Source organism: Natator depressus, chromosome 8 (assembly GCF_965152275.1).
Source record: "Natator depressus isolate rNatDep1 chromosome 8, rNatDep2.hap1, whole genome shotgun sequence".
NCBI classification, from domain to species: Eukaryota; Metazoa; Chordata; order Testudines; family Cheloniidae; genus Natator; species Natator depressus.
Window position 1 is genome coordinate 20879234 of NC_134241.1, and position 24554 is coordinate 20903787.

The 24554-nt window shown below is 48.5% G+C and overlaps 1 protein-coding gene across 2 annotated transcripts in view; it reads right to left on the reverse strand.

The window, feature by feature from the left end:
• SH3PXD2B (SH3 and PX domains 2B) overlaps nucleotides 1-20342 on the reverse strand; it is a 116632-nt gene extending 96290 nt beyond the window's left edge. For both annotated transcript variants that reach the window (XM_074960575.1, XM_074960574.1), the window contains exon 1: nucleotides 19986-20342. In XM_074960575.1, the coding sequence (XP_074816676.1) occupies nucleotides 19986-20057 (72 nt within the window). In that variant the 5' untranslated portion in view covers nucleotides 20058-20342. The remainder of the gene's footprint in view (nucleotides 1-19985) is intronic.
• Nucleotides 20343-24554: the final 4212 nt, after the last annotated feature.

A 24554-nucleotide genomic window follows, 5' to 3' on the forward strand; every position in this document is an offset into this window, starting at 1 on the left:
AAGCACACACTTTAGTCCCACTGAAGTCAAAAGTTAGGCATGGGCTTCAAGTCCTTTCCTGCAATGGAGCTTAATGAATAATTTATCCAAAAAGACATCACACAGAACAAAATGTTCAGTTCATAATTGTGACCCAGATGGTTTACTAGCGGCATACATGGGTATTAGTCACTGAAAAGATTTCGAGAGTTCTGTAAGATCACATAAACATCAAACACAAAATAAAACAAAGTCACACCACCACCAGACAGGTCAACAGTTAGTAGCTATACCATCAACCCAAGCATCCCAACCATGGTCAGAAGGATGTGTCTACACCCACCTCCCTAGGCTTTGGAGCCTGAGCTCCAGCTCCAGCCACAGCTTCAAAGTGCTGTTTACACAGCGATTTTTAGTGCACTAGCCCGAGCCTCACTAGCCCAAGTCTCCTGATCTGTAAGCTTGCTCCCATGGGCTCCAAAATTATATTAAGAAATATTCTTAGTGCACTAGATGGTTACTCCTGAGGGCATTCTGTGCCCAAAAAAAAAAAAATAAAAATTCTGCACACAATATTTTAAAATTCTGCAAAATACTGAAAATTTTATTTATCAAATAAATGTGGAGGCTCGAGCACAGCACTGGGGAGCATAGGCCACTGGCTGCACAGAGGTGGGAGATCACTGTGCAGCTCCCCCAGCCCCGGGCACAGACTCGGCGGTGAGGCTGCACCCAACCCTGACACAGCGCAAGGACCCAGCCTGCCCCAGAAACACCCCAGGGCCCTGCCCCTCTGTGTGGGCAGGCAGGCTCAGCAAGGCAGGATCCAAGTGTGGAGGGGCTTAATGTGGAGGGTTTCTGTGTGGGGCAATCTGTGTGTGGGCAGCTCAGTGGGGCATACAGATGCACAGGGGCTTGTTGGGGGGTTCTGGGTGCAACAGTAACGGGACTCTGCAGGAGGTTCCTGGTGAAGAGATTGGGGGCGAGGGAGAGTCTGGATGTGGGGGGGGGGACTGGGTGTGGCAGCCTCAGTGGGGGCTCCAGATGTACTTGGTTGGGGCTCAGTAGCGTGGGTATCCAAGTGCGGGTGGTTCATCGGGGTGATCCAGGTGCAGGGAGAGTGGGGCTCATTGGTGGGAGGTGAGGCTCGGCAGGAGGGTCTGGGCATGAGGGGGTCTGGTTGCATGGGGGTTGGGCAGCTCCCTGTACAGGAATCCCTCTCCCTGCAGCTGAGGAGCAATGGGTGCAGGAAGTGGGGTGGGGGGGAAAGAGAGCTTGCAGAGCTTCCTGCAGCCAGGAGAGAAATCTGGGGGTGGGTCTGACCCAGCCCTGGATGCCGTGCAAGGGAAAAGGAAGTCCTGTCCTCCCCAGACCAGCCGGGACTAGCAGCTGAGCCCAGCGCAGGGTAGGAGCCACCAGCTGGGTCTTCCCCAATCTTGCCTCCTGCCCCACAGTGATTTACCTCTCTGCCGGCTGCCCTGGGCACCCAAAACATACTGCTGGGGAGGGTCGCATGACCACTCTTGTGGCCTCCCTTTGCTTCCCCATCAGAAAGCCATTTCTCTGCAGGGAAGCAAATAAATCTGTGGGGGACATAAATTCTGTGAATGTGCAGTGGTACAGAATACGTGGCACAGCACAGAGTTGTAGCCTGTTGAGTTCTTATGATCCCAGCAAGTTCAGAGATCGCTCTGCATTTCCTCTAATGGCTCTGAATGCCTTGAGGTTGGTTTACCTTTAACTTGTTTTAGGTCAGTTATCTTCCTGTTCTATAAAGCAATCTGTAATTAATTCCTGTAATTGTAGGTTATTCAAAGTGCTGGTGATGAACCACGGGTTTTTAATTGGTAATGAATGCAAAAATAAGCAATTTTGATTCATCTGCTGTGGCTGAAGGCAGACAAATAATGGAATTAGGTGATGATTTGTTATTTAGTACTTTATATATTTCACACAAAATTGAAGATGATCCTTGGGCTCCTGACAAAGTGCCAGCGTAGCTCTTGCTATTGCAAAGTTTGCGATACTGTGGCCAAAAGCAAGTTCACTTTTCCCTCCCCACCCCACTTCAACATATGCTCACATTATGCTGCCAGAAATTCAAATGCCCACCCAACAAAAGATGAGGACAACTTTTGGAAGACCAAGGTTAACAGAAGCGATAAAACTTTAGATGATGCTTTGGCAAGAACATGGCTCAAGTATAACTGAATTAAAATATAATCCATTACATTTTTAAATTTTTCACCACAGAGAGCCATCCATTTCTCCAGAATGCAATCTGACCAGCATCCAGTGTCACTACTAGAACCTGAAGCTAAGACCAGGGGAAAGAGAAACACCTAACTATTTTGTCCATCACATATGCTTGGGTGTCCGGATACTATGGTATCCAATCTAGGAATAAAATTCATCCAGCATCTCAGACTGGATTGTCAATGTAAGACTAGCTAAAGCCAAGAGATCATAAAGGGGATCGAGAAGAGCTGAGTATTCTTAAGGGTGATGTCTTCAAATCAAGATTAAAGGAGATGCCATGTGAGGAATCATCTTCCTATTCTCTGGATATGGGACTTCACTCCAGCACATTTTTTAAGAAAAGACACAGATGATCATCCCAAAATTTAACCTACTTCTCCTTCCCGCCTCACTTTATACACTGTAATGAATTGGGTAGTGTGTTATGGGCACCACTTCTGGTGATACCACAAAGCGCCGAGTGGCCCTAGAATGCAGCATCTGTGACAGCGATAAAAGTCTTCATGGATACAGATTGGTCAACTTAGGTTTACAAAGCCTCGGTAATCCTTTGTGCAGGTCTCTCCCCACAACCAAGGAAAAGAGTGCTTTCCCCATACAACTCTCAGTTCCAGCTCACCAGCCACTAGAGAGCACCTTTCACTGGTCAGTGCCAGCCAACTCGAACAAAATCAGAACACAGCATACATCTTTCTAGCCAGTAAAGCGTTAAGCCTCCTCCAGAGCACTTCCAAGCTGCTCTTAGCTTCCCACCAGGGTCTGCAAGGCAGCCAGTATGACATCATTTAGGTTGGCGGCTCTGCTAATATCCCAGCTCACATCCATTCCATAGCATTTCACAGGGTTATATCACTGCTGGCTGCCTGCCTGGAGAAAGCCTGCCAGTGGGGCAGGGAGAAAAGCCAATTTTTCCTCCATTGTTTATTCCTAGCCTGCCTTTATTTTGGAGTCAACAGTTTATTACACTGGGATGTTAATCAGCTTGTGCAAAGCTATTTACTAGAGCCCAAGTGAATTTAAAACTCAGAGGGGAGATGAGCCAAGAGGTTTGGGTGGGTGAGGGCGCTGATGGCTTTGCAATCAAGAGGGCAGGAATATTCTTCCCTACTCCCCCACTTCACTCATTTCGTTTAGGTGCTAGTCTTACTGGAATACCTGTATAACTGGTTTACACATTCCATTTAACAGCAGGACAGTCCTACATGGCACCCCCTGCCCCCAGCTCAACCAACAATCTGCAGAAAAAGTAAATTCTAAATATCTGTGGAAAATGCTGTTTCATCAGCTTCCCAGCAGGGAGATGGCTTTAGAGCTCTTCCCTTGTGAATATTCTCCCCTTCATGCCAGGGGTCCCATGTTGCTGACAAATGCATGTTACTCTCCTCAGAACCCATCTTATACGCCTCCCGTGGGCTATGCTCAGCATCTATATATACTAACCCCTGCTGGCCCAGAGGACAAGAAAACCAGACCAGCTGTCCCTTATGGTAATGGGGCCACTAAGGACCAGACTTTCAAAGGTATTTAGGCACCTAATAGGATTTGCAAAACTCCAATTGAAATGAATGTCAGTTCAGAATCTACCCTGCTTAAGCACTTCTGAAAAACCCCACCAAGTGCCAAAATACCTTTGAAAAATATCTCACTCGAAAACCCACAGTTTAGGGCAAAACGGTGTTGGTGTGGCACCTCCCACCAGTGTACATCATCCAACTGGAAGAGCTTTTTGTAATGGGAGGTGGCTGGTGCTGGACAGAGGGTGCAAGTTCTGGGTCCACAGAATTCACTGGCCCAGCTCCCGTAAGGAGAAGCCTGAGTGGATTCAATCTCATCCACAGTGAAGCCACCCTAAGCCCAGTCTGAACAGCGCCATGTGAGGAACAGAGGAGAGGGAAGCGGACAACTCAACTCAGTGGAAAATGTTCAGTGGAACAGCCCTGTCCTGGCTTGTTGGTGTTCGGAGGTGGACAGAATTACTTAATAGATCTTCTCCAGACACAATTTCTATGATCCTCTGAAAACAGGATACCAAAACTAGCATCACCCCTTTTCCAATGGGAACAGAGGCTCCTCAAGGAGCGGTCCTACTGGCACTGCAACCAGCTCTCCCCTATTTCTCTGCACCCACCCAAAGTGCTCCATCCCAGAGTGACAAGCACAGCTGGGCTAAGCAGCAGAGAGGAGGGGGGAAAGTCAAAGCTCAATTCCAACTTGCTCATTTCCTAGAGGGGTGGGGAGACTAGAGCAAACAGCGAAGAAGCCAGAAGGGGGCTGCAACACCATCACGTGCGATGGCCAGCAGCCAAGACTAACAGTCCCAGTGGTCTAAATATTTACAGGCCTTCCCAGGTCAACAGCAGGGTGTGCACAGGAGAGAGAAACTAGCTGATGCTGTGAAACCTAGGAACTGACAGCTCCTCTTTCTTAGAAAAGGATTCCTTATTCTTCCTCACTCCCAACCCAGTATCTCTAGAAAGTGCCAGCGCCACCCTCCCATCCAGGCTGCTGTATACATCAGCTGTGTTAAACTTCAATTAAGTCTGATGCTCAGGCACAAAAATCTAGGGTTGGCATAAGCAAGCAGGACTTTGAGAGTTGTGCCCTCTGACACCACAGCTTAATTGGACCCCAAGACCCATAAGACAGCAAAGGAACTTCTAGGCTGTGCTCCTGAGATCTGTAAAAACACAACTCCTGGCAGGGACCTTGCCCTGACGAGGAACAGATGGTGTGGGTGCACAGCATCATGCCCACCTCACACACCATATATGAATAAAGAGAAGAGACCTCTAGGCTCAAGATAGTTCATGGCCTCAGATCCATTCTAAAGTAGAGGCAGCATGGACTGTCTTTTCAGATATACTACCCATTCCAAAGACGGGGAGTAGGTCTTCCCTCCAGTTCCATGTTGATTTTGCTGGGCTGCGAAGGGTTCAGAAGTTGCAATGCGAGCCTTACAGAACAGAGCTCAGCTAGACTCTTGCCTAACTAATCAGACCTTCCACTTGCTCATTCCTTTGTGTGCTGAACGCTAAATAATCCTTTACACAAAATGGAGTGAGAGAAACATGAGATTCTGGTCCCTCTGACAATCACACCTGTGACTTGGCTCCCCCAAACCTCCCACTGAGCACAGAGTTAGGTGTACCAACTTCTTAAAAGTTAGTGAACAAGACTGGTGAGAGGCAGGCAGTATTTCCAGCTAACAGACATTTCTGCATATATCAAGCCTACTCCAACTGATCAAAGAAGCGAGAGATGGACAAAGACCTATTAGGTCATCTTGTGCATCCTATTGACCAGTGCAGGATTGTTCCCTATAGAGGCTCTCTCATATGACCTCCTGCATGTCACACACAATCCCTTCCACCCCTCTGTATTCCTCCAGGTGGAGCTCAAAATGAGAGCCTGCCAGTGGAAAGTGGGACCAAAAAAAATAAAGAAGGGAACTGCCAAAAATGACAAGTTGCTAGAGAGATGCAAAGGGCATTTGGCCAACCGTAACAGAAATGAAAGCTGCCAGTCAATTATGATGTTAGAAATGACTCTGATAACTGGAGGGGAAACATGCTGGCAAGTTACAGTGAATCAAATACCTTCCTCCAGCCCAGAAGGAGATCCATAACCCCCCCCACACACACACACACACACACACAATGGGAGCATACAGCAAGGATGAGGAAAACCTTAGCTAGGTCTGCTGGCAATGGTACCCACCAGAAGTAGCATCACATATATAACTGAGAATTTCATCAGCTGACTCCAAATGCCACAGAATCACCAGAAAAGCAGAATGGATGGAACTATGAAAATCCCAAAGGAAAAGATCAGAAGCAGCCAAGCAATCCCAAAGTCCAGCACATCTCTGAGAATGGGGGGGTTTAGCATTTGATCAGGAATTCAGTTCAAATTTTGTCTCTTCATGGCATGTTCAGCCCAGATTCCCACCCCACCCCACCCCACCCCACCCCCAAAGAAATTAAATGTCCAGGGAGCATTGTCTGAAACTCGGATTATTATTTTAGAGACAGCTGGAGCTGGATCTTTGCATCGCCAGAAACTACACATTTGATAATTAATATTCCTTGAACTCCTGAAGTGGTTGAAGACCACAAAGCACTTTACAAACATTAAGTCTCACATTTTGCCTGAGGCACCCTTCCCCAATTTATAAACGGAGGCAGGCAGTTTAAGTGACTTGCTTAAGGTCATTCAATGAGTCAGTGACTGAATGAAAAATAGAGCCAAGGAATCTTGATTCCCAAGTCCCTCCTCAAAACACCACACCACTCATTCACTGGGGTTACTACGTATTACATTTGACTCTAGGAGTCTCTGCTGGTGTCCTCACCTAAGCCTGAAAAGGGGATATAAAGCACATACACCACGTATCAGGCTTTATCCCTCAAGCATTGAGCCAAAAGACAGAAGTCACATAGAACATACAGCACCAGTAACAAGAATTCTCCCTTAGAGGTACCTTTCTTAGACAGTGCCCAAGAGTCAGGTAGCTACAGACATGGTTCCCTACAGGATTCAGGTTGAGTCCTGCTTTCCATAAAGCCCACATCCTCAACTTGTAAAACTCACCTGTGCCACGGTGGGCCAAAACATAGCCTCGGGGTAGCTGCATCTTAGGAAGTTCTAATGTTCCTAAACTCATACTACAGAGGGGAACAGGACCAGCCTACTTGGATGGAGTCTTCACTATGTCCCTATATAGAAACGCAGGATTAAGATCTGCTCTATGCATGCTGGATGTGATCGTCTGGCTCATGTCAAGATGCCGACGAGTTAACTAGGTGTCCCTCATCTATGCTCCCATTTGGGCACAATCCTCGGTTTCTTCAGAGAGAGGCAAAGATACTTCACCTTTTATTAGAGCCACACGCAGTTACTAATGGAGAAGACACTTGTTGAGAATGACCCAGCAGAAATATGCAATCTACTCCATCTCTTATACTGTGCCCATCACTGAGATATTCCAGTGTCCAAGTGACTAGCACTCTACACCAATGACCTGCAGCTCCATCTATAGGAGACAGTGTTCACTACCTCATGTGTGCATCCCAGAGTAATCCCATCAGCACCAGAAACCAGAGATCACTTGGCCCTGAGCACCACACACGGTACCAGAATAATCTCACATCTCGCCTCACGCCCCCAAACTCCTACAGCCAGATCCAAATGCAAAGCACTGTATTTCCTCCCTCATCTGTTAGAGAGGTTTAGGGCATATCTTCACTGCATTGTTAGCGGATGGTAGAACTCTAGTTTTGTCCCTAACCTGATTCCCATCCACACACAAACAATCTCTAGTTGGAGCTAGCTGGCCCATGGGGTTTGAAGCTGGGGTGGTGCTGAGCTGGAGCAAGTAATGCAGTAGGGACGCAGCAGCTTGAGTTACAACTCATCAGCTGCTAATCCAATCACCAAGTAGCTCCAATGTAGTTTCTCCAGTGTGGTTGCTCTCACAGTAGCTAGCTGGAGTGGAGTAACTTAAGTGCACTAACTTAAGCTACCCGTTGCAGTAAAGAAAAGCCCTTAGTAGAGGTTTCTTGTGACTATTTCCTTCCTCCCCCGTCAAGACTCTTATAATGTAGTGCTTCCATGCTGTAATGAACAAACTGGACAGTGTTTAAGTAGGCTTTTGCCCTCTACTGCACAGAACCAGTGCTGCTCAGCTGTGAGTCATAGCCCTTATGCTGCTAATGGAGATTCTTCCTGAGTTCAAGTGGTAGGGGCCTGTGTGTTTCAAGCAGGGAGAAGAATGTTCTCTCCCTGCAGCTGCTGTGAAATTCTGAGTGGCCATGCTCTGTACTGTGAGGCACACTGTGAAGTCATAGGTGGCCGCAGATTTGTCAGTGTTGTAGTACTGGCCGCCAAATGTAGAGTCCCTCCAAATTGATCCCATGCCACTCAAGAGGCATAGTAGTCATTTACATCACAAAACAGGAAAATGTTGTTGACACCTGGGATATAATTTCCTGGGTTGGGCTCCTAGGAAGTTTGGTGCTGCTGACCCTTCACTGGTAAGAGTGTCAGTCCACAGACACTCAGCACGGCTACTAACACAAAGCCAGATATAACAACCTCCATCAGAGAGAAGCTGTCTGCAGAGTGATTTCAAATGGGTTTGAGCCTGTGTGGTCCTATGTCCAGAGAGACACTACGTACAATAAACCTCTCTGTAGATTTTTCCACAATCTCTTTCTCCAGCAGACGGAAAAGGGATCAGCCCCTCCACCTCACCCCCACCCCAAACACCAGGGAGACAATGCTACTCTTATCTCTGGGAATGTTGACTTGTTCTGCACTCCTAGAAAGCAGTGGGGAGAAATAATCCAAAGGGGCAGGGGAACCAAACCAGCTGAGAGAACTGACCAAAACAGAGCAGGGGTTAACAGAAAAGATGAAGGAGCAGGAAAATTATAAGAGGAAAAGAAAGAGACGGGAGGTGACTGGAAACAAAGAAAATTCTTGGCTGTGTGCTGCTTGCTTTTGGCCCCTGTCCACTGGTCTCCGAGCCCTTTTCCACAGCAGGAGTGCAGGGCTGTGGAGGGGAAAGTGGAGATCTCTCTAGCTTTCATGCTGCAGGACAGTTGAGAAGCCCATCAGATGCCTCTCTGGGCCAGTGTCAGGCCAGGAGAAGGGAGACAATCTGACAGCTCCATTTACTGGCATGCTTGGCTGGCTTTGAAAGTTTTGTTATTCCCTTGCGCCTGCACAGCCTGTTTCACGAGCCAAGCAAGCGAGAAGCACAGACGTTCTGGTTCAGGCAGCAAAGACAGCACCGGTGGGGAGCGGGGGAAAGAGAGGAATACTTTCCAGCAACAACTGCAGGGCATCTTGATCCTCCATGTTCATGTTTAATTTAGACAGATAGAGATAGAAACAGCAGCGTTAATGCTGCAGGATAGTGGGGTAGGGAGAAGTCAGGAGACCATGGGATGAAGATGGGCACGGTAAGAAGTAGGAGGAGACAGTGAGATGAGGATGGATAGAGTAGTACCCCAGCATGCCAACAAGGGAAAGCAATCTAATTGCCCACTTGCCCCGGAGTCTGCTGGACTATATATATCAAACACTTTTAATTGCTTGGATTCACCCCTGTTCCAACTCCCAAGGGGTACCAGATCTCCACATTTTGCTGCTTTATAAATCAGATGGGGCGAGGCATTATCTGAGTGAAAGGAAAAGGAACAGCTGGTCTGAAAAGCATATGCACCCGTACTGTGATCAGAGACCCCACTTCCTGGGCTTCCCTCACCCTTTAGGCAAAGATTCCTCAGTCCCAAGACACATGCACTCGTTTGTTTGCTACGAGTCACACGGAAGGTCAAACATATGGGTTCTCTTGTTTCCCCATTTCCCAGTGCTACATGGAACGGATGAAAGAGAGCTCCCCTCTCAAAAGAAAGGCTGTGCAGGACCCCTGATTCAAATATCTAATGTCCTTATCTCTTTCAAAGAATTTTGTAACTGCAATTTAACATGAAAACTACTGACTACTTCTGTTTTTAGACCCAAGCACAGAGCTTTCCCATTAACTTCCAAAGGGTAGGTCTCTGACTGAGCTGGCTTGCTAAAAATAGCAATGTGGCAGTGACAGCTCAAGCAGCAGCACAAACTAGCCACCCGAGTACAGATACCTGGGGAACTAGCCCAGTGCTGCTGCGGTTACATGGCTATATTTAGCGAGCTAGCTTAATCAAAGCTAGCCCAAGTATTCCTACATGTGCTGCAATTAAATCTCCTGATTGCAGTGTATACATACCCTATGTAACCACAGGCAGAATTTGGTCCTTTACAGTTTTGTTGTGCTAGGGTATTTTAGGTAGTCAGTGTTAAGACATACAGACAGAGAAACAAAACTAGTAGCATTTTGCATTTCTATGGTGTTTTTCAGGACCCAAAAGTGCTTCACAAACATTAATTAAGCCTCAGTCCCTAGGGGGAAAGCAGCTAAGGACATGGAGAGATCATTTGTAGTGGGACACAGCAGCTATTTAACACCACACGACAGACTAGGACAGAGAGTAAAGACGGGTCCAAACCGCTGTGAACTTTGGGGGAAGCCGGTGCTCCAATGGTTTCAAATGTTTTGCCTTGAGACCATGACTAACAGGAAAAGAGCAGCATCACAGACAATTGAAAAGAAATGTCACATTTTGCAATGACACCACAGCTGAAGGCAACACAGGAAGTTGCTAAGGGACCTTCTAGGAAGTTGTGATGGAAAGGACCTTTGAGCCACCCCTTGCCCTTTACCAGGATCAGCCTGCCTGCCAGCAGTAACCCCTTGAGTGAAGAAGTTTTTCCTAACATGGAGGATCGAACCCTCTGCTTTCCCGGTTTTTATTCTATAATGAAAATCCTAGTTTTCTGTGTGACCCCTGGATGGATTCCTTACCAATAAGTCATTGTTCAACCACATATTTCCCCAGACTAAGCATACCCACCTCCTTAAATCTTTCCTCATAGGACATTCCAGCCATACCCCAAGTAAATGTGGTCATTCTCTCGAGGATTCTAGGACTTCCAATGCCCTTTTAAAGCTACGCAGCCAATATGGTTCAAAAATAATCCAACTATACATGGTGACTATGGATGCTATCCAACTGACTAAGTTTGAACCACAAACTCTTTATTTCAAAGCTCAAGGGGCACAAAGTCTCCAGGCTGCCACTTCAGTTTCTGCAGGTGGCATCTTCTGTTCAGGACATTTGAGCAACTGATAAGTTATTGTGGTTCTTTAGATCAGCAGTCCCTTGGTTCAAGGAAGTCACTTCTTCTTTAGTGATTCTAGATCTGGTTTCAGATTAGTGTTATGCACATTTTATTTGGCAAATGAAGCTACTAGTAGCTGGTTCACTGTATATGATAGAAGCTCTATGACTGCCTTGCAGAAAAGATACCTTCTAAGCTTTAAAGAGTCTGGGCTTTAGACCCAAACATAATTTACCTTAAAAATCATTTTTAGGTCAACATGGGGAAAACTCCTATGAATTGTAAACATCAAGGGCCAGACTTTCAGGCAAATTTGTGCATGTGTTTTCCATGCCAATCCAGTACTTTTTAAAAGTATCTGGGTAACTATATATGCAAATCAGACATCTGCATGGGCATTTATCCAGCTTGCAGCAATACTCAAGGTAACTTGTGCGTGTGCACGCGCACATACACAGTGCATGTGTAATTTGCAACAATACACCTAATCCGGACACTAGTTTTGTGGGATTCTTCCCATGCACACACAACCCAAAATATCATTATGCTACATTGAAATCTAAGGAAAACAAAAAACCCCCTCACCATTTCTGTAGAATACACAGAGTTTTGTTTTGTGCTCTGCAGCAGCAGTTTACTATTTAAAAACTATAACCTGAGAGGAGTTCTAACAGAATTGAGGAGAATGGGATTGTACAAGTGAAAGAAGCAATGAGGTGATGACATAAATTATTCACCAATATCACAAAACATGTTAACTGCAGCTGCCTTAAAATGAAAATCTCTCTGTTTGCTTAACAGATGAAAACTAGATTTGGCAGGGAAAGTTTACTTTTAGGCTTCTAGGAGGGTATTGCAAACAATAGAACTATAAAAAGAAACTGGGCAATATCCTTTAAAGGAAAATTTAGTCTATTTCAACTAGCAAACTACAGATTAAAAAAAAAAAACCATTCATTTATCAGAACCCAAGACTTGGCAGAGCAGAGCAGAATGACAATCTGCCATTCTGCTGCTTGTAACGATTATTTTTAAACTGTGCTCTTGGACTTTGCCTCTTACGATTTGCAACATAGCCTTAGGACACACTCACTGGCAATATCCCACAATGGCAGAGTCCTGAAACAGAGCTGGAGTCTCTTACAACACTGTTGGAATGGAAGGGTCACTGCAGGGTTACTGTCCCACTGCATGAATGAAATGGTGTCACTTAGAATTTGGGCTAGAGAGCTGTAAAGTCCAGGCAATCCAGCCTGAGGAGTGAGACCAGCCCCTTCATCCTGGAGAAAAGTTAACCTCAAGAATCTCTGCAAAATGATCATTTTTTTGCTACTTCCCCTCCATTTCCAGACAAATTATGAAGAATGCTCAGCAAACTGAATGGTCTGATTATATATCAACACATAGGGATGTCTGGCTAAGGGTACGTCTATACTACCCGACAGAATCGGTGGGCAGTGATTGATCCAGCGGGGGTTGATTTATCGTGTCTAGTCTAGACGCAATAAATCGACCCCCAAGTGCTCTCCCGTGGACTCCTGTACTCCACCACCGCGAGAGGCGCAGGCGGAGTCGACGGGGGAGCAGCAGCAGTTGACTCACCACAGTGAAGACACCGCGGTAAGTAGGTCTAAGTACATCGACTTCAGCTACGTTATTCACATAGCTGAAGTTGCATAACTTAGATCGATCCCCCCCCCCCCCCACCCAGTGAGGGCCAGGCCAAAGAGAAGTTGCCATGCCAGCATCACAATACTGTATTGCAGCTGGCAAAGCAAGTTCAGGGCTCACATCCGTGGAGCAGGAAGTAAGGCTATGTCTACACTACAGCCTATGTTGGCATAACTTATGTCAAAAAACCACTCCCCCGAGCAATGTAAGTTACACCAACATGTGCACAGCGGTCTGTCAGCGGAAGAGCTTCTCCTGCCGACATAACCACCTCTGAGCGGCAGCAGCTTCATTTTGCCAATGGAAGAGCGTTCTCCCATCAGCAAAGAGTGTCTTCACCAGACATGCTGCAGCAACACAACTGTATCGGTACAGCTGTGCCGCTGTAGTGTTGTGCATATAGACAGGGCCTTACGATTCCAACATTCCTCCCGTTCCCCATAGCCTATCTGCTAGTGGGAACAGGGCTAGTTTGATAGAAGTGGGAGATCTATGTGCTGTGAGGAATCCCCAGCTCAGTAACACTGAAGAAGAGAAAGCCTTCCAGGATCCCAGGGTTTACCACAGCGAGGGGAGCAGGAAAGAGGAAGGCACCTCCCACAATTGGCTCTTGGGCCAAATCTTACTAGGCTTGCTCACGAGTGGGCCCATCAAGGGGCACACCACTTCACACATGTGTAATGTAAGCAGGATTGGACCACTTCAGTTTTAGCCATGACTGAGCCCTTTTGAGTGCAGCTGGGCTCGTTCTGAATCATTTGCAGTGCCCAGGTGCTTTCAGGCCTTGTCTAGACTAGGATTTAAAGGTGTGATGTCCACACACATTAGCTAGCATGTCTGAACAGACTAATTAAAGGCCATGTCCACACATATGCTCAACTGGCAGAGTTACAGGCTAGTGAAGTTCCCAGATTTTAGCATGTGTTAAAGCCTACACTTAACTATTCAAAAATGTTAGGCTAAAAAGTGTGATGTCAGCTATCCTATCCTCAGCCACTTGGGAAGGAGGTTCAGAAGTGCCTGATATCACTCAACAATGATCTTTCTAACCCTGAGATGGCCTCTGAAGTGACTCATGAATGTTCCTCCTTGCCAGAAAGGCAGCAGCCAGATGAAACGTGGGGTCAGGAGGGATTAGAAGTGGATGGAAATATAAAGGCTCCACAAGGGACGCTGAGACCTTCTCCCTGGAAACTATTGTGTGTGTCACTTCTAACAGCAGAAGGAGGGTTGCAAAATTTCCAGGAAAGAGAGAACAGCTCTAGCATATATGGTTAAGACAGCGGCAGAGGGATGCGTAACACACACACACAGTTGGCGCATATGCCAGCAGAGCCGCATGGTATTATTTCACTCCCACTGATGAGACACCACAGACTCACTCTTCAAAAAGGGAGACACCTTCAAAACAGAAGGCACCGTATTTCTGCCAAATGGGAAACAGAGCTGAGGACGTAGAAGCTTTTGTCTCTGGCTGCACAGCATTGCACCTTCTACTGTGCTCAGATACCACATAGGAACCTGAAGAAAATAGGTCTTTCCAGACCTCAAAAGCTGGGGAGTAAGACCAGCTGAGTCCTCTCTTGACCCAACTTTATTGGGGGAAACTAATATCCCCAGTTTCTCAGAGTGGTCTGGGTGCAGGTAATACAATTGACCCTTTGTCCAAGCTAAGTAAAGTCTTTGATCTAAGTGGGGATATAAATGTCATGGGTCATTTACAGGTCAGGTCACAGGACTGGGAATGGGGGAAAGAGAGTTCCTCCACACTCATATATGATGCTAAGTGGCTGCCCTTAGGGGACGGAAAAGAGCAGGTTTATGCTCAGAAGTGAGATGCCTGGAAGCAAAGGTTTAGTATGTATACTTTGTGGCTGGCTCTGATTTGCCATTTGCCAGCAGATACAGTCAAAAGCAAGATGACTCAGCTGCGTTCAAAACCTATTTTTTCCAGCAAAGGAGGGGGGATGATTCTATATAATTAACTGGCTTGGTGAATCTGCCTGGTTCCTACTGATCTCTTCAGATAGGGACAGCACTCTTCTCATTCACTCCAGCACCAACACAGCTCTGTGAGGCTCTGCTTTCCGGAAGATTCTAGACACTTCCTAGGCATTGATCCAGCTTTGAGCCTCCTTGGCTTGCACTGTTTCTTAACTCCATCCGAGGAGAACTATTGTGGAGGAATAAGACAGGATGTTGAGACTTGGGGGGTTCAAAGAGGGGAACCTCCCAGGAAGCAATGAGTGCATGAGCAGCACACAGTCAATCACCAGTGACCAGTTAAAGAACACACCTTCCATCCACATTCTCCTCACAAGCCAGAAAGTTTCAGGGCAGGATGTTCCACCACATTAAGGGTTTTATCCTCCAAACTGCACACGTCGAGTAGTGATGGGAATTGTCCATACCACAAAGCCAACCAGAATCCCACTAAAATGTCCCCATCTCCATTCCCACCCCCAAGAATTCACGAAAGATTTTTCTCTGCTAGAAGACAATGAATGTTACCAATGCTCCTGATTCCATCTGATCCCCTGGGACTTTCTCTTTGTGGAGGTATACAGCAGGCAGCAAAATGACCTCTCTGGCTGATTAAAGAACAGAATGGATGAGTTCCAAAAGGACCCCTGTCCAGTACTCCTTGGTTGGAAGGACTGGTGGCAATCACACAAGAAGCCTGGAGGAGAAACAGGGACTCAAAGACCTGGAGAATTCCCAACCCCAGGTAAAGAGGCCTAGAAGAATGAGGAATTAGACACTCTTGCAGGTATCCTCCACACACCTACAGAAACTGAGAACAGTTCAATAGTTACCTAGTCTCCCAGTACAAAATACAGAAACCGTAGGAAGCTAAGTTGCCTCACATATACATTTTCCAGGAACGATAATGCATCATCTAAGTAAGATGAGCAAGCATGGTCAACACAAAGTAGAGGGGGAAAGAGTTGTGAGTTTGGGGGCTGGAGGAGGAAAAGCAAAGCAAGGTTTGTGTCTGCATCCTCGGGGGCAGGGGAAGAAAGCTTGGGTCTGCTTAGTTATTGCTATGTTACCAGACTTCTGGTTTTCCCTTGCTGTTTGCTCACTGCCACATGGTAGCTTCGCTAGCAAACTGTAGGCAAGAGTAACCCAGAGAGGTACCTTTTAAAAAGGTATCAGAGGGGTAGCCGTGTTAGTCTGGATCTGTAATAGCAGCAAAGAGTCCTGTGGCACCTTATAGACCAGGGGTCAGCAACCTATGGCACGTGTGCCAAAGACGGCATGCGAGCCGATTTTTAATGGCATGCTGCTGCCTGCCGGGTCCCGGCAGCCGGGACCCCAGCAGGCAGCAGCATGCCATTAAAAATCCTGCCCGCCCCGGCCCACCCTTCTCTGCGCCCCCACGGGTGCAGGGTGAAGAAGGTTGGTTCTGCCAGTTGCTGCTGCAGGGCAGGCAAGGTCCCCCCGCCCACCCTCCTCCCCCAGCGGGCTGGGTTCCTGCAACTCCTCCGCTCCCTCCCTGCCACCGATCAGCTGATGGCCAATGCAAGGGAGGGGGAGAAGTGGAGAAGAGGTGGGGATGGGGCCTTGGGGAAGGGGAGTGGAACCAGGGCATATCACCTCCAGCCCCCTGCCATGAGCTGCTCTGGGTAGGGGGCTGGGAGCAACCCCACGACCCTAGCCCAAACCCCCAGCCTCCTGCCCTAACCCCTGCACCCCCTCACACATACCCAGCCCTCTGCCCTGACCCCTGAACCCCCCCACGACCCTAGCCCTGACTCCACCCCCCCTACACATACCCAGCCCCCCCACACCCCATGCCCTGACTCTTGCATCCTCCACATTCCCACGCCCACCCTGAGCACCAAACGGGAGCTCCTGCACACACACACACTCCCACCTTCACCCCTTGCACCAAATGGGAGCTGCCCAGGTAGCACTCCACACCCAAACCTCCTGCCCCAACCCTGAGCCCCCTCTCTCATTCTAGCTCCTGGCCAGACCCTACACCCCAACCTGCTCCTTCACCCCCCAGCCCTGTGCTCAGTGCACTCCCACCCTCAGCTCAGTGCAGAGAGAGAGGAAGAGAATGGGCTAGAACCAGGGAGAAGGCAGGTACCCACTCTATGTGGGCAGGGCCGGGATCCCAGACCAGCAGTGGGCTGAGCGGGGCCGGCAGCCGGGACCCTGGTTGCAGAAGCCAGCGGACGGAACCCCAGACCAGCAGCGGGCTGAGTGGCAGCGGGCTGAGCCACTCAGCCCACTGCCGGTCTGGGGTCCCAGCCACCAGCTCCGCTCAGCCCGCTGCCGGTCTGGGGTTCTGGCTGCCGGCTCCTTGCTGTCTGGGGCTTGCAGCCGGGACCCCGCTCAGCCCGCTGCCAGCCTAGGTGAACAGAACCCCAGGCTGGCAGCGGGCTGAGCGGGCCGGCGGCATAAGATCAGCATTTTAACTTAATTTTAAATGAAGCTTCTTAAACATTTTGAAAACACTTGTTTACATACAACAATTTAGTTATATAATATATAGACTTATAGAGAGAGACCCCTTCTAAAAAATGTTAAAATGTATTACTGGCCCGCAAAACCTTAAATTAAGGTGAATAAATGAAGACTCGGCACACCACTTCTGACAGGTTGCCGACCCCTGTTATAGACTAACAGACGTATTGGACTCTGCCATTTTTAAAAGGTAGCATTTCTTCTAAGAACTCCGGGGTGTCACAGCTCAGTCATTATTAAAATGCACATTAATGGAAGGAGCGTGTCACTCAAATTCCTAACGTCATAGCCTAGACCATACAGGAGGTGCCTTATGTGGTGCAGAATTAACAGTGTGTGCGTCACTGGACTGTCCCATGTTACGGTTATGCCAAGGGGAGAAGCCAGCTTTAAATTTTGTTAGTTATATTTCAGGGTTTTTTCATAAAGTGTCCACAAGGTATTGGGAGGTCCCTTGATCTGTAGTTTATAGAACATGGGCAGCTCACAGTGAATCCAGGACAGAACCCTCTAGCTTCACTTCACAGACACACGTGGGCGGAGACAGGCAGTGCAAACAGGTTTAATTGAGCTCCTTGATTGTTATCTAGAAAACAGGTCTGTCCCAGTTTCAAAATAGGCTGGGGCACAGCAACTCAGAACTCTGCAACTGGTGGATTTTAAAGGCCATGTTACCAGCACCAGTCCATCTACCCACTAGAAAACAATGTACTAATGGCACTTTCTGGGGTTCTATTACACCAAACCTGTCAGGTACCTTTCCAGCATTATCATCCTTTCACTATGAGAGGAACTGGGTTGCAAATCACAAACACCGGGAGTGCAAGTTCCCAACATTAACCATAGCTTTGTCTGCTAGGGGCGTGCCTGGGGTTCTATTATACACTGTGCACTGCGTAGATTTCCCACACTACACTGGACTAAATCCAGCAGCATCTCAGCTCCAGAAGTGGTTAAGGCCAGATACATTAGAGGAAGATGAAAAGTCTCTTCCACACCAATAATATATCACGCTGGGGAATTTATTCCCAATCATTAGTTAAGTGCAGACATGTACAACACTGTACAAGACACAAAGACAGAGATGATCCCTGTCCCCAAAGAGCTCCCAGTTTAGCAGGAATATACTGAAAATCGGCACTGGAGCAACTCCCTGACTGATATTATCAACTGGGCATTATGCATGGAAGAAACAAACAGGCCATGCAGACTGTAGGACTCACGGCTATTAAAAGTGGAACAAACCCCCACATTCTATAAGTACAACAAAATGGCTCCCCAAAAGCAGTTCATATCTGCACCCTGCCAAATCCAGCACTGCAGACTTCCATTTCACAACCCACAAGGAGCCAGAAAACCACTGTTCTGTCTGCACCTCTGCTCCCATGTTATCCTACAGTCCTCATCACTCCTTGTTCTTCTCCTCGCTTTCTTGTGTGCTGCCCCTCACACTTGCAACAGCCACCAGCTTCCTGCATGCCACCTGCCTCTCTCTTTTTCTAGCCTTCTCATGCAGGCTTCTTCAGCCACTGCATCCCCTGTGCATTATTAGCCATTGGCCTGGACACCCTACTGGGGCTGGATTACAACCTCCTTGGGCAAAGGACTTATTTTGACATGGTCTGTAAAGTATTATGCACATTTGCTGAGCTAAATAAATAGCAACAACAGGCCTTTGCCACTAGGTAGGTGGAATATCAGAGAGGAGAGAGCAAGAGGTCCATTCATAGACATATCTTGCTTCAATGGTAATGACATAAGGCAGGAGTCGGACTGCAAGTGCTCCCAATAGGCTTGCTCTCCCAGGCAGAACCTGACAGTTCGGTGTTGCTGTGAGCTGGTCATGATACATCAAGACTAGGATTCAAACAGCCAGCAATGTACGCACTGGGTATGGGACGTGTGAATACGAAAAGACTCCCTGCCTTTGCCCTTCTCAGGCTATAGAAATCCAACATGCCTTTTTTAATGTTAGCTTCATATATGCACAGAGCAGTACAGTGCTGCCTCCTGTGTAAAGCAGGACAATTTAGGCCAGAGCTGAGATAGCAGAATTGTCTGAACAGCCATCACTTTCCTTTAAGGGATCACAAAATCCGCTTGCTAGCCAGGGACTTTGCTCCAGCAACTATAATCTAAAACAAACTTTTAAAAAAATGACTACTACAATTCTGTACCAAGAATCTCTGCCTCCCACGCTGGGTCAGTGCTTCGGGAACCAAGGAGTCAAACTTCTCCAGAGAGGAGGTCCCTGTGGTGAGCAATATGTAACCCTTCTCCTCCCAACCAAAGAAGGTCCAAAGGGAATACTGGCCCTACAACTAGTACTGTGTGAAAGACACACAGTGCCCTGCCTTTGTTTAGTTAAGGCAACACAAATGGAGAGCGCGGGGGACCCTCATGCACTCCACCAGCCCAGGAGATAGCAGCTCCCTACTAAAGAATAAACTCTTTTCTAAGTAACTAACTAGTAATACTAAGAAATTGTAAATGCAATTAACAGAATATTGCAATTGCAATGAAGTCCCTGTTAAGTTAACGTGGAGGAAGAGGGTGGTTAATTACACACAGTAAAACTTGAAAAAGCTACCCGGATCCTAAGAAGATCCCCTTTGCTAGAGAAGCTATCACTGTAACCAGCATTTTCTTTCAGGACTTTACCGAGTCCCACAAGGAAAGGGTTGGCAGGCTCCCAGCCCAGCAGCACCAGGGAGGGCTAGTTTTGGTCTATTTGGAAATAATTACAGAAAATCAGAAACCTTAAAGTGCTCCCACGCCTTTCCCAAAAGACCTGGGGATGGTTTTGGGACCGGGTGCTCCATCCCCAGATCTGGGGGGCGGGACTGGGGGGAGGGTTAGACACTCACATAGTGTTTGTTGGGGGTTCGCCTTTTCTGCACGTCCAGCACCTTCACCTCCAAGATGCTCCTCCTGGGCATGGCTCTGTCCTTTGCAATCCGGCCCCCAAAAGCAAAGGGAAGTGTACAAATAATCCTCCGGGCTACAAAGAAAAGAGAGGGAAGAGCAAGAGACTGGGGCTTGGTGCAGCACAGCTCCCGCCACACATACAGCTTCCAGGCCTTGGACTAGGGAGCAAGCATAGAGAGGAAGGAGGGGTGAAAAAGAAATGCTCTACTCCACGATCAGAGAGACGCTCAGCTGGGATAGCGATAGCGATAGCAAAGCCTCTGCCACCTCTCCTCTCTTCCTCCCTCCGGGCCCCTCTCTCCAGAGTTTGCAGATGGAGGACTCCTTCTTCCAGCCCACCCCTGCCGGAGCAGCCTATCCCGCCCAGGCACGGGCAGTGAGTTATGTGCTCAGACCCAGCCCAGCTCCCGGGGCTCTTAAAGGGCTATGAGCAGAACTAAGGCTCACACAGTGCCAGCTCGCAGCGCTAGCCTCCGCAGCTGGCAGGGCAGGGGTGAGGTGGGGGGACCACACCTTTCCAGTTACAGGTTTCAGAGTAGCAGCCGTGTTAGTCTGTATTCCCAAAAAGAACAGGAGGACTTGTGGCACCTTACAGACTAACAAATTTATTTGAGCATAAGCATCCGATGAAGTGAGCTGTAGCTCAGGAAAGCTTATGCTCAAATAAATTGGTTAGTCTCTAAAGTGCGACAAGTCCTCCTGTTCTTCTTCCAGTTACAGGAACTACTGAGGCCACCAGAGTTTCTGGCACTGTCTCCTGCTGCTGCCTTTGCCTTTCCCTGTCTGCTGCTCCAGCTCGGACTGGTTTTGGTGTCCCCGTCATTGCCCCGAGGCGGCATTCTGGGGAGCACCAGAGCAGTGGTTTTCAACCTTTTTTTCATTTGCAGACCCCTAAAAATTTTCAAATGGAAATGCGAAGCCCTTTGGAAATCTCAGACACAGGCTGTGTGGGCCCCCCAGGGGCCCACGGCTCACAGGTTGAAAACCACTATTCGGTGGTAACCCCCACCTTTCCCGGACCCCCAAAACCACTGCTCCAGAGGATGGGGGAAAGGACTCTGGGAGACTGAATTCTGGTGGGGATAGTCAACTTTTGCTCTGAACAGTAGATTCCCCACCCCATCATCATTTTAGCCCCATCGGTCTCCTCATTTGGCCCCAGCTTCTTTTTAGGAAGGGACAAAGGGAGCCGTACGGCAGCAGCTAAAAGCAACCAAGAGTTCAACAGCAAAACGCCTTCACCTCACGGGAAGGGCAACTTCCCCTCCCCATTCGGGAGTGCAAAGGAGGCTGCTCGGGAGACAAGCGGCGCTCCCCGGGGGAGAGGAAGGCGGCCTCCGCGCCCTGCGCGTCTTCCAAAGGCAGCCTTTGTGCTCAGCCCGCACAGCCCGGCTCTCCCTGCCACGGCGACTCGTCTCTGCGCCGCACGCCCCAGCCCCGCTGCTGAGTGACACGGTCCGGCCGTGCACGCGGGTGGGAGGTGCGGATCCCAGCATGGCCCGGAGAGGGCAGCGGCGAGGCGTGACTGCTTAGACCTGCCCGGCCGGGGGGGTTGCATCGGCTTGATCTGCTCAGAAGCATTAGTGCAACCACCCAACCCGGTTCTGATTTTTTTTTGGGGGGGGGCAGGGAGAGCGAGGGGCAGGGATGGAAGAATAAGGAGCTGGCTCTACCGCTCATTCCTCCAGCCCTGAAAGCCCCCTATTTGCACACTGCCCTGCATTTATAGTGTGTCTCTGTGCATGACTCTGGAGGCGCGCGTGGGGGGAGGGGGCAGTGTCTTCTTCCACCCCACCCACGCCACTCTGTGTCTCTGGACCCATATTGCCCTCCAAATTTGCTCATCAGGCCCCTAAAAAAAATCACAGGATTGGCTTACCAAATCACCAGATTTTTAACAACACACGTGTTCTGGGGGTATTTTTCATGCTTGTTGCTATTTGAGCCGGGGGGGGGGCGGAGGCAGAGGGGATCCTATTTTCTTTCTTCATAACCATGAAAACTAGTAATGTACTTTAACAACAAAAGCTGAGATTCTCCCACAATCTCCTGGAAGCTGGGGCTTCAAGGACAAATATGAGACTCACATTAAAATCACAAGAGCTGACGGTGGTGCTGTCCCTTCCTTCCCCCTGTGCCCCCCCCTCCATACACTACCTCGTTCATGCTCCATGTGCTTGCCCCACCCTGTGCTCTATTCCCCCAGCGATTTGTCCGCGCCCCTCTCAGCTCAGGACCTCTCTGATTACCTCCATCTGCCCGGGGGGTTGGTACAGTGGTGGTTATATGCCCCACCCCTGCCAGCCAGCACCACCTTGTACACACTGAGTGTTGTCTGGAGTGCGTGTGTTGACAAGTTGCAGCACTTCTTACTCCATAGCACACACAGCACAACAAGGCAAGGGTGGATGACAGGAGGAGGCACACAGTCTGCCACCGTGCTGACCCTTTGGGCAGGAAGGTAGTTGGAGATGGGTTGCAGGCATGGGGAGTATTGGGTTCAGGTTGCTTTTGAAAACAACTCCACACGCTTAGATACACCCCAAATTACAGACTCTTGAAAACTGAGGCAAGGAGTCAGTTTTTAAAGGTATTTAAGCACCTAACTTCCCATGGGTTTATAATACATTTACAAATCTGGTCCTAAGTGACTTGCCAAAGGCCCCAGACGAACTGGGGCGCAGAGCCAGATCTGAACTGGAGGAAGCCCTTGCTTTCCGCGCCACATTTAATCCAACGGATCAAGGATTGCAAACTTTTCTACAAGATGACTCATCCTACCAGAGAGGTGCCCACAGGACAATCTCCTGTTTCTACAGGAGATCAGCATTACAAAAGTATGTAATATATTTTTTAGCTGTCTGTTCATGCAAATTAGTATTTGGAAAGATGGAGAAGGAGCCAGTAGCATGCGACCAACTACCTTTTCACAAGCTCCCAGGAAGTGCTCCACAGACCACAGCTGGAGAACCTCTGTAATAGAGGTTCCTCCCACCTTAGCGAGCTTCCCCTCCTCAGGGGCAGAGGTCTTGCTGGCTGCACAGAAAAGCAGCCCTCTCAGAAGCAGGAGAAAAGTAGAAGGGAGGTAATGGCTGTGGGTGGAGGCAGTAAGATCACCACAAAGTGATGGATCTAGGGTCACACCCTCCCCAAGAATACTAAAGGACTTTCGTCCCAGATTTTACTGACTCCTAAGGCCAGCCCTGGACAGCTGGAGGTAGAGGGGGAGGCCATCAGCTTTAGGAAAAGTGGTACAAATATTCAATTTCCATGATCAATTGGCAATTTTAAAGGCTATTTTTGCAAGTGAAAGAGGTAGGACCTTGGGTCCTGACCCCAAATGGTGGGCATGGAGACAGATGTGCCAATTCAGATATTTCTTGGAGTGGGAGGGGCAAATTCCAGTATCTCCCCCCCCCGAACTGTTCTGGTCCCCTCTTATCTCACCTCCTGCAGGACCCCAGGGCTCCCTCAGCCAGGGAGTCTCCCCTCTCTCTTACCCACACAGTGCAAAAGCCAGTGCTGTCAGGCGTCAGGTTCTCTGCGACTCCCCATTTGGGCACTCGCTGTGCGGCAGGATGGCTGGGTCAAGTTTCAGTGGCATTGCAACCATGCCGCTGAAGCAACGTTCTGGCAGCAGCTATACTTTACTAAAGGACCACTGCTTAAAAGTGATTGCGCCCCAGTCCACCTGGCTCGGCAGCCTATGGACCTTTAAGCAAGTGCAAAAACTTTGCCCTCCCTAATTGGCGCCACGGCTGTGAGTCGAAAGGCTGGCTTTGATTCAGCTTTCATCAGCAGACCCTGTCTAAGCACTGTTTCTGACAGTTTCCAGCCTTCGGCCACAAACCTGCAAAGACTGCACAGGTAAGGAGTCCTACTGCCGCAGGAGCAGTTTTCTTTTTGCATTTTTTTTTTAAAGGAAGCAGCACTGCTAGATAGATAGATATAAATTAGACTTTGGGGTGTTTTCTTGTGCCTGTCACAATAGCAATGTTCTCGGGCTTCCTCCATTTTGTGCTTTGCTGCTGAGTGCTCCGATGTGCTCCTTATTCTACCGCTCTCCTCTTTCTGGCCCCATTCTGCTTGGTGTGGCCATTCCACTGTCCCCAGAGGCATCACTTTCATCTTTCCTCATAGACCCAGCTTGACCTTTCTCCCACCCGAACCCCTGCTATCACTTTTATTACCATAATAATATACATCAGAAATGAATTCCCTGGGAACAGGTTATAGGAAATGCTGTGTGCGCTGAAGGAATGATACCAGCTGTGGGGAATGAAGGCCATGTTAAGAGGCTTGCACCTTTGATTTGTGTGCATTATTCCTTTTCACCTTTGCAAAGGCCATCAGCAATAAATAAAACATACCAGAGAAGCAGACACATTATAGATGGGGGGGGGAAGGGAGGGGGGAAAGGCACCTAGGTCCCATATTGTCCAACCCACCTCATCCTTCAGATACTGTATTGCTCCCTACAATATATTGCCTGGGTGTAATCTAATCCT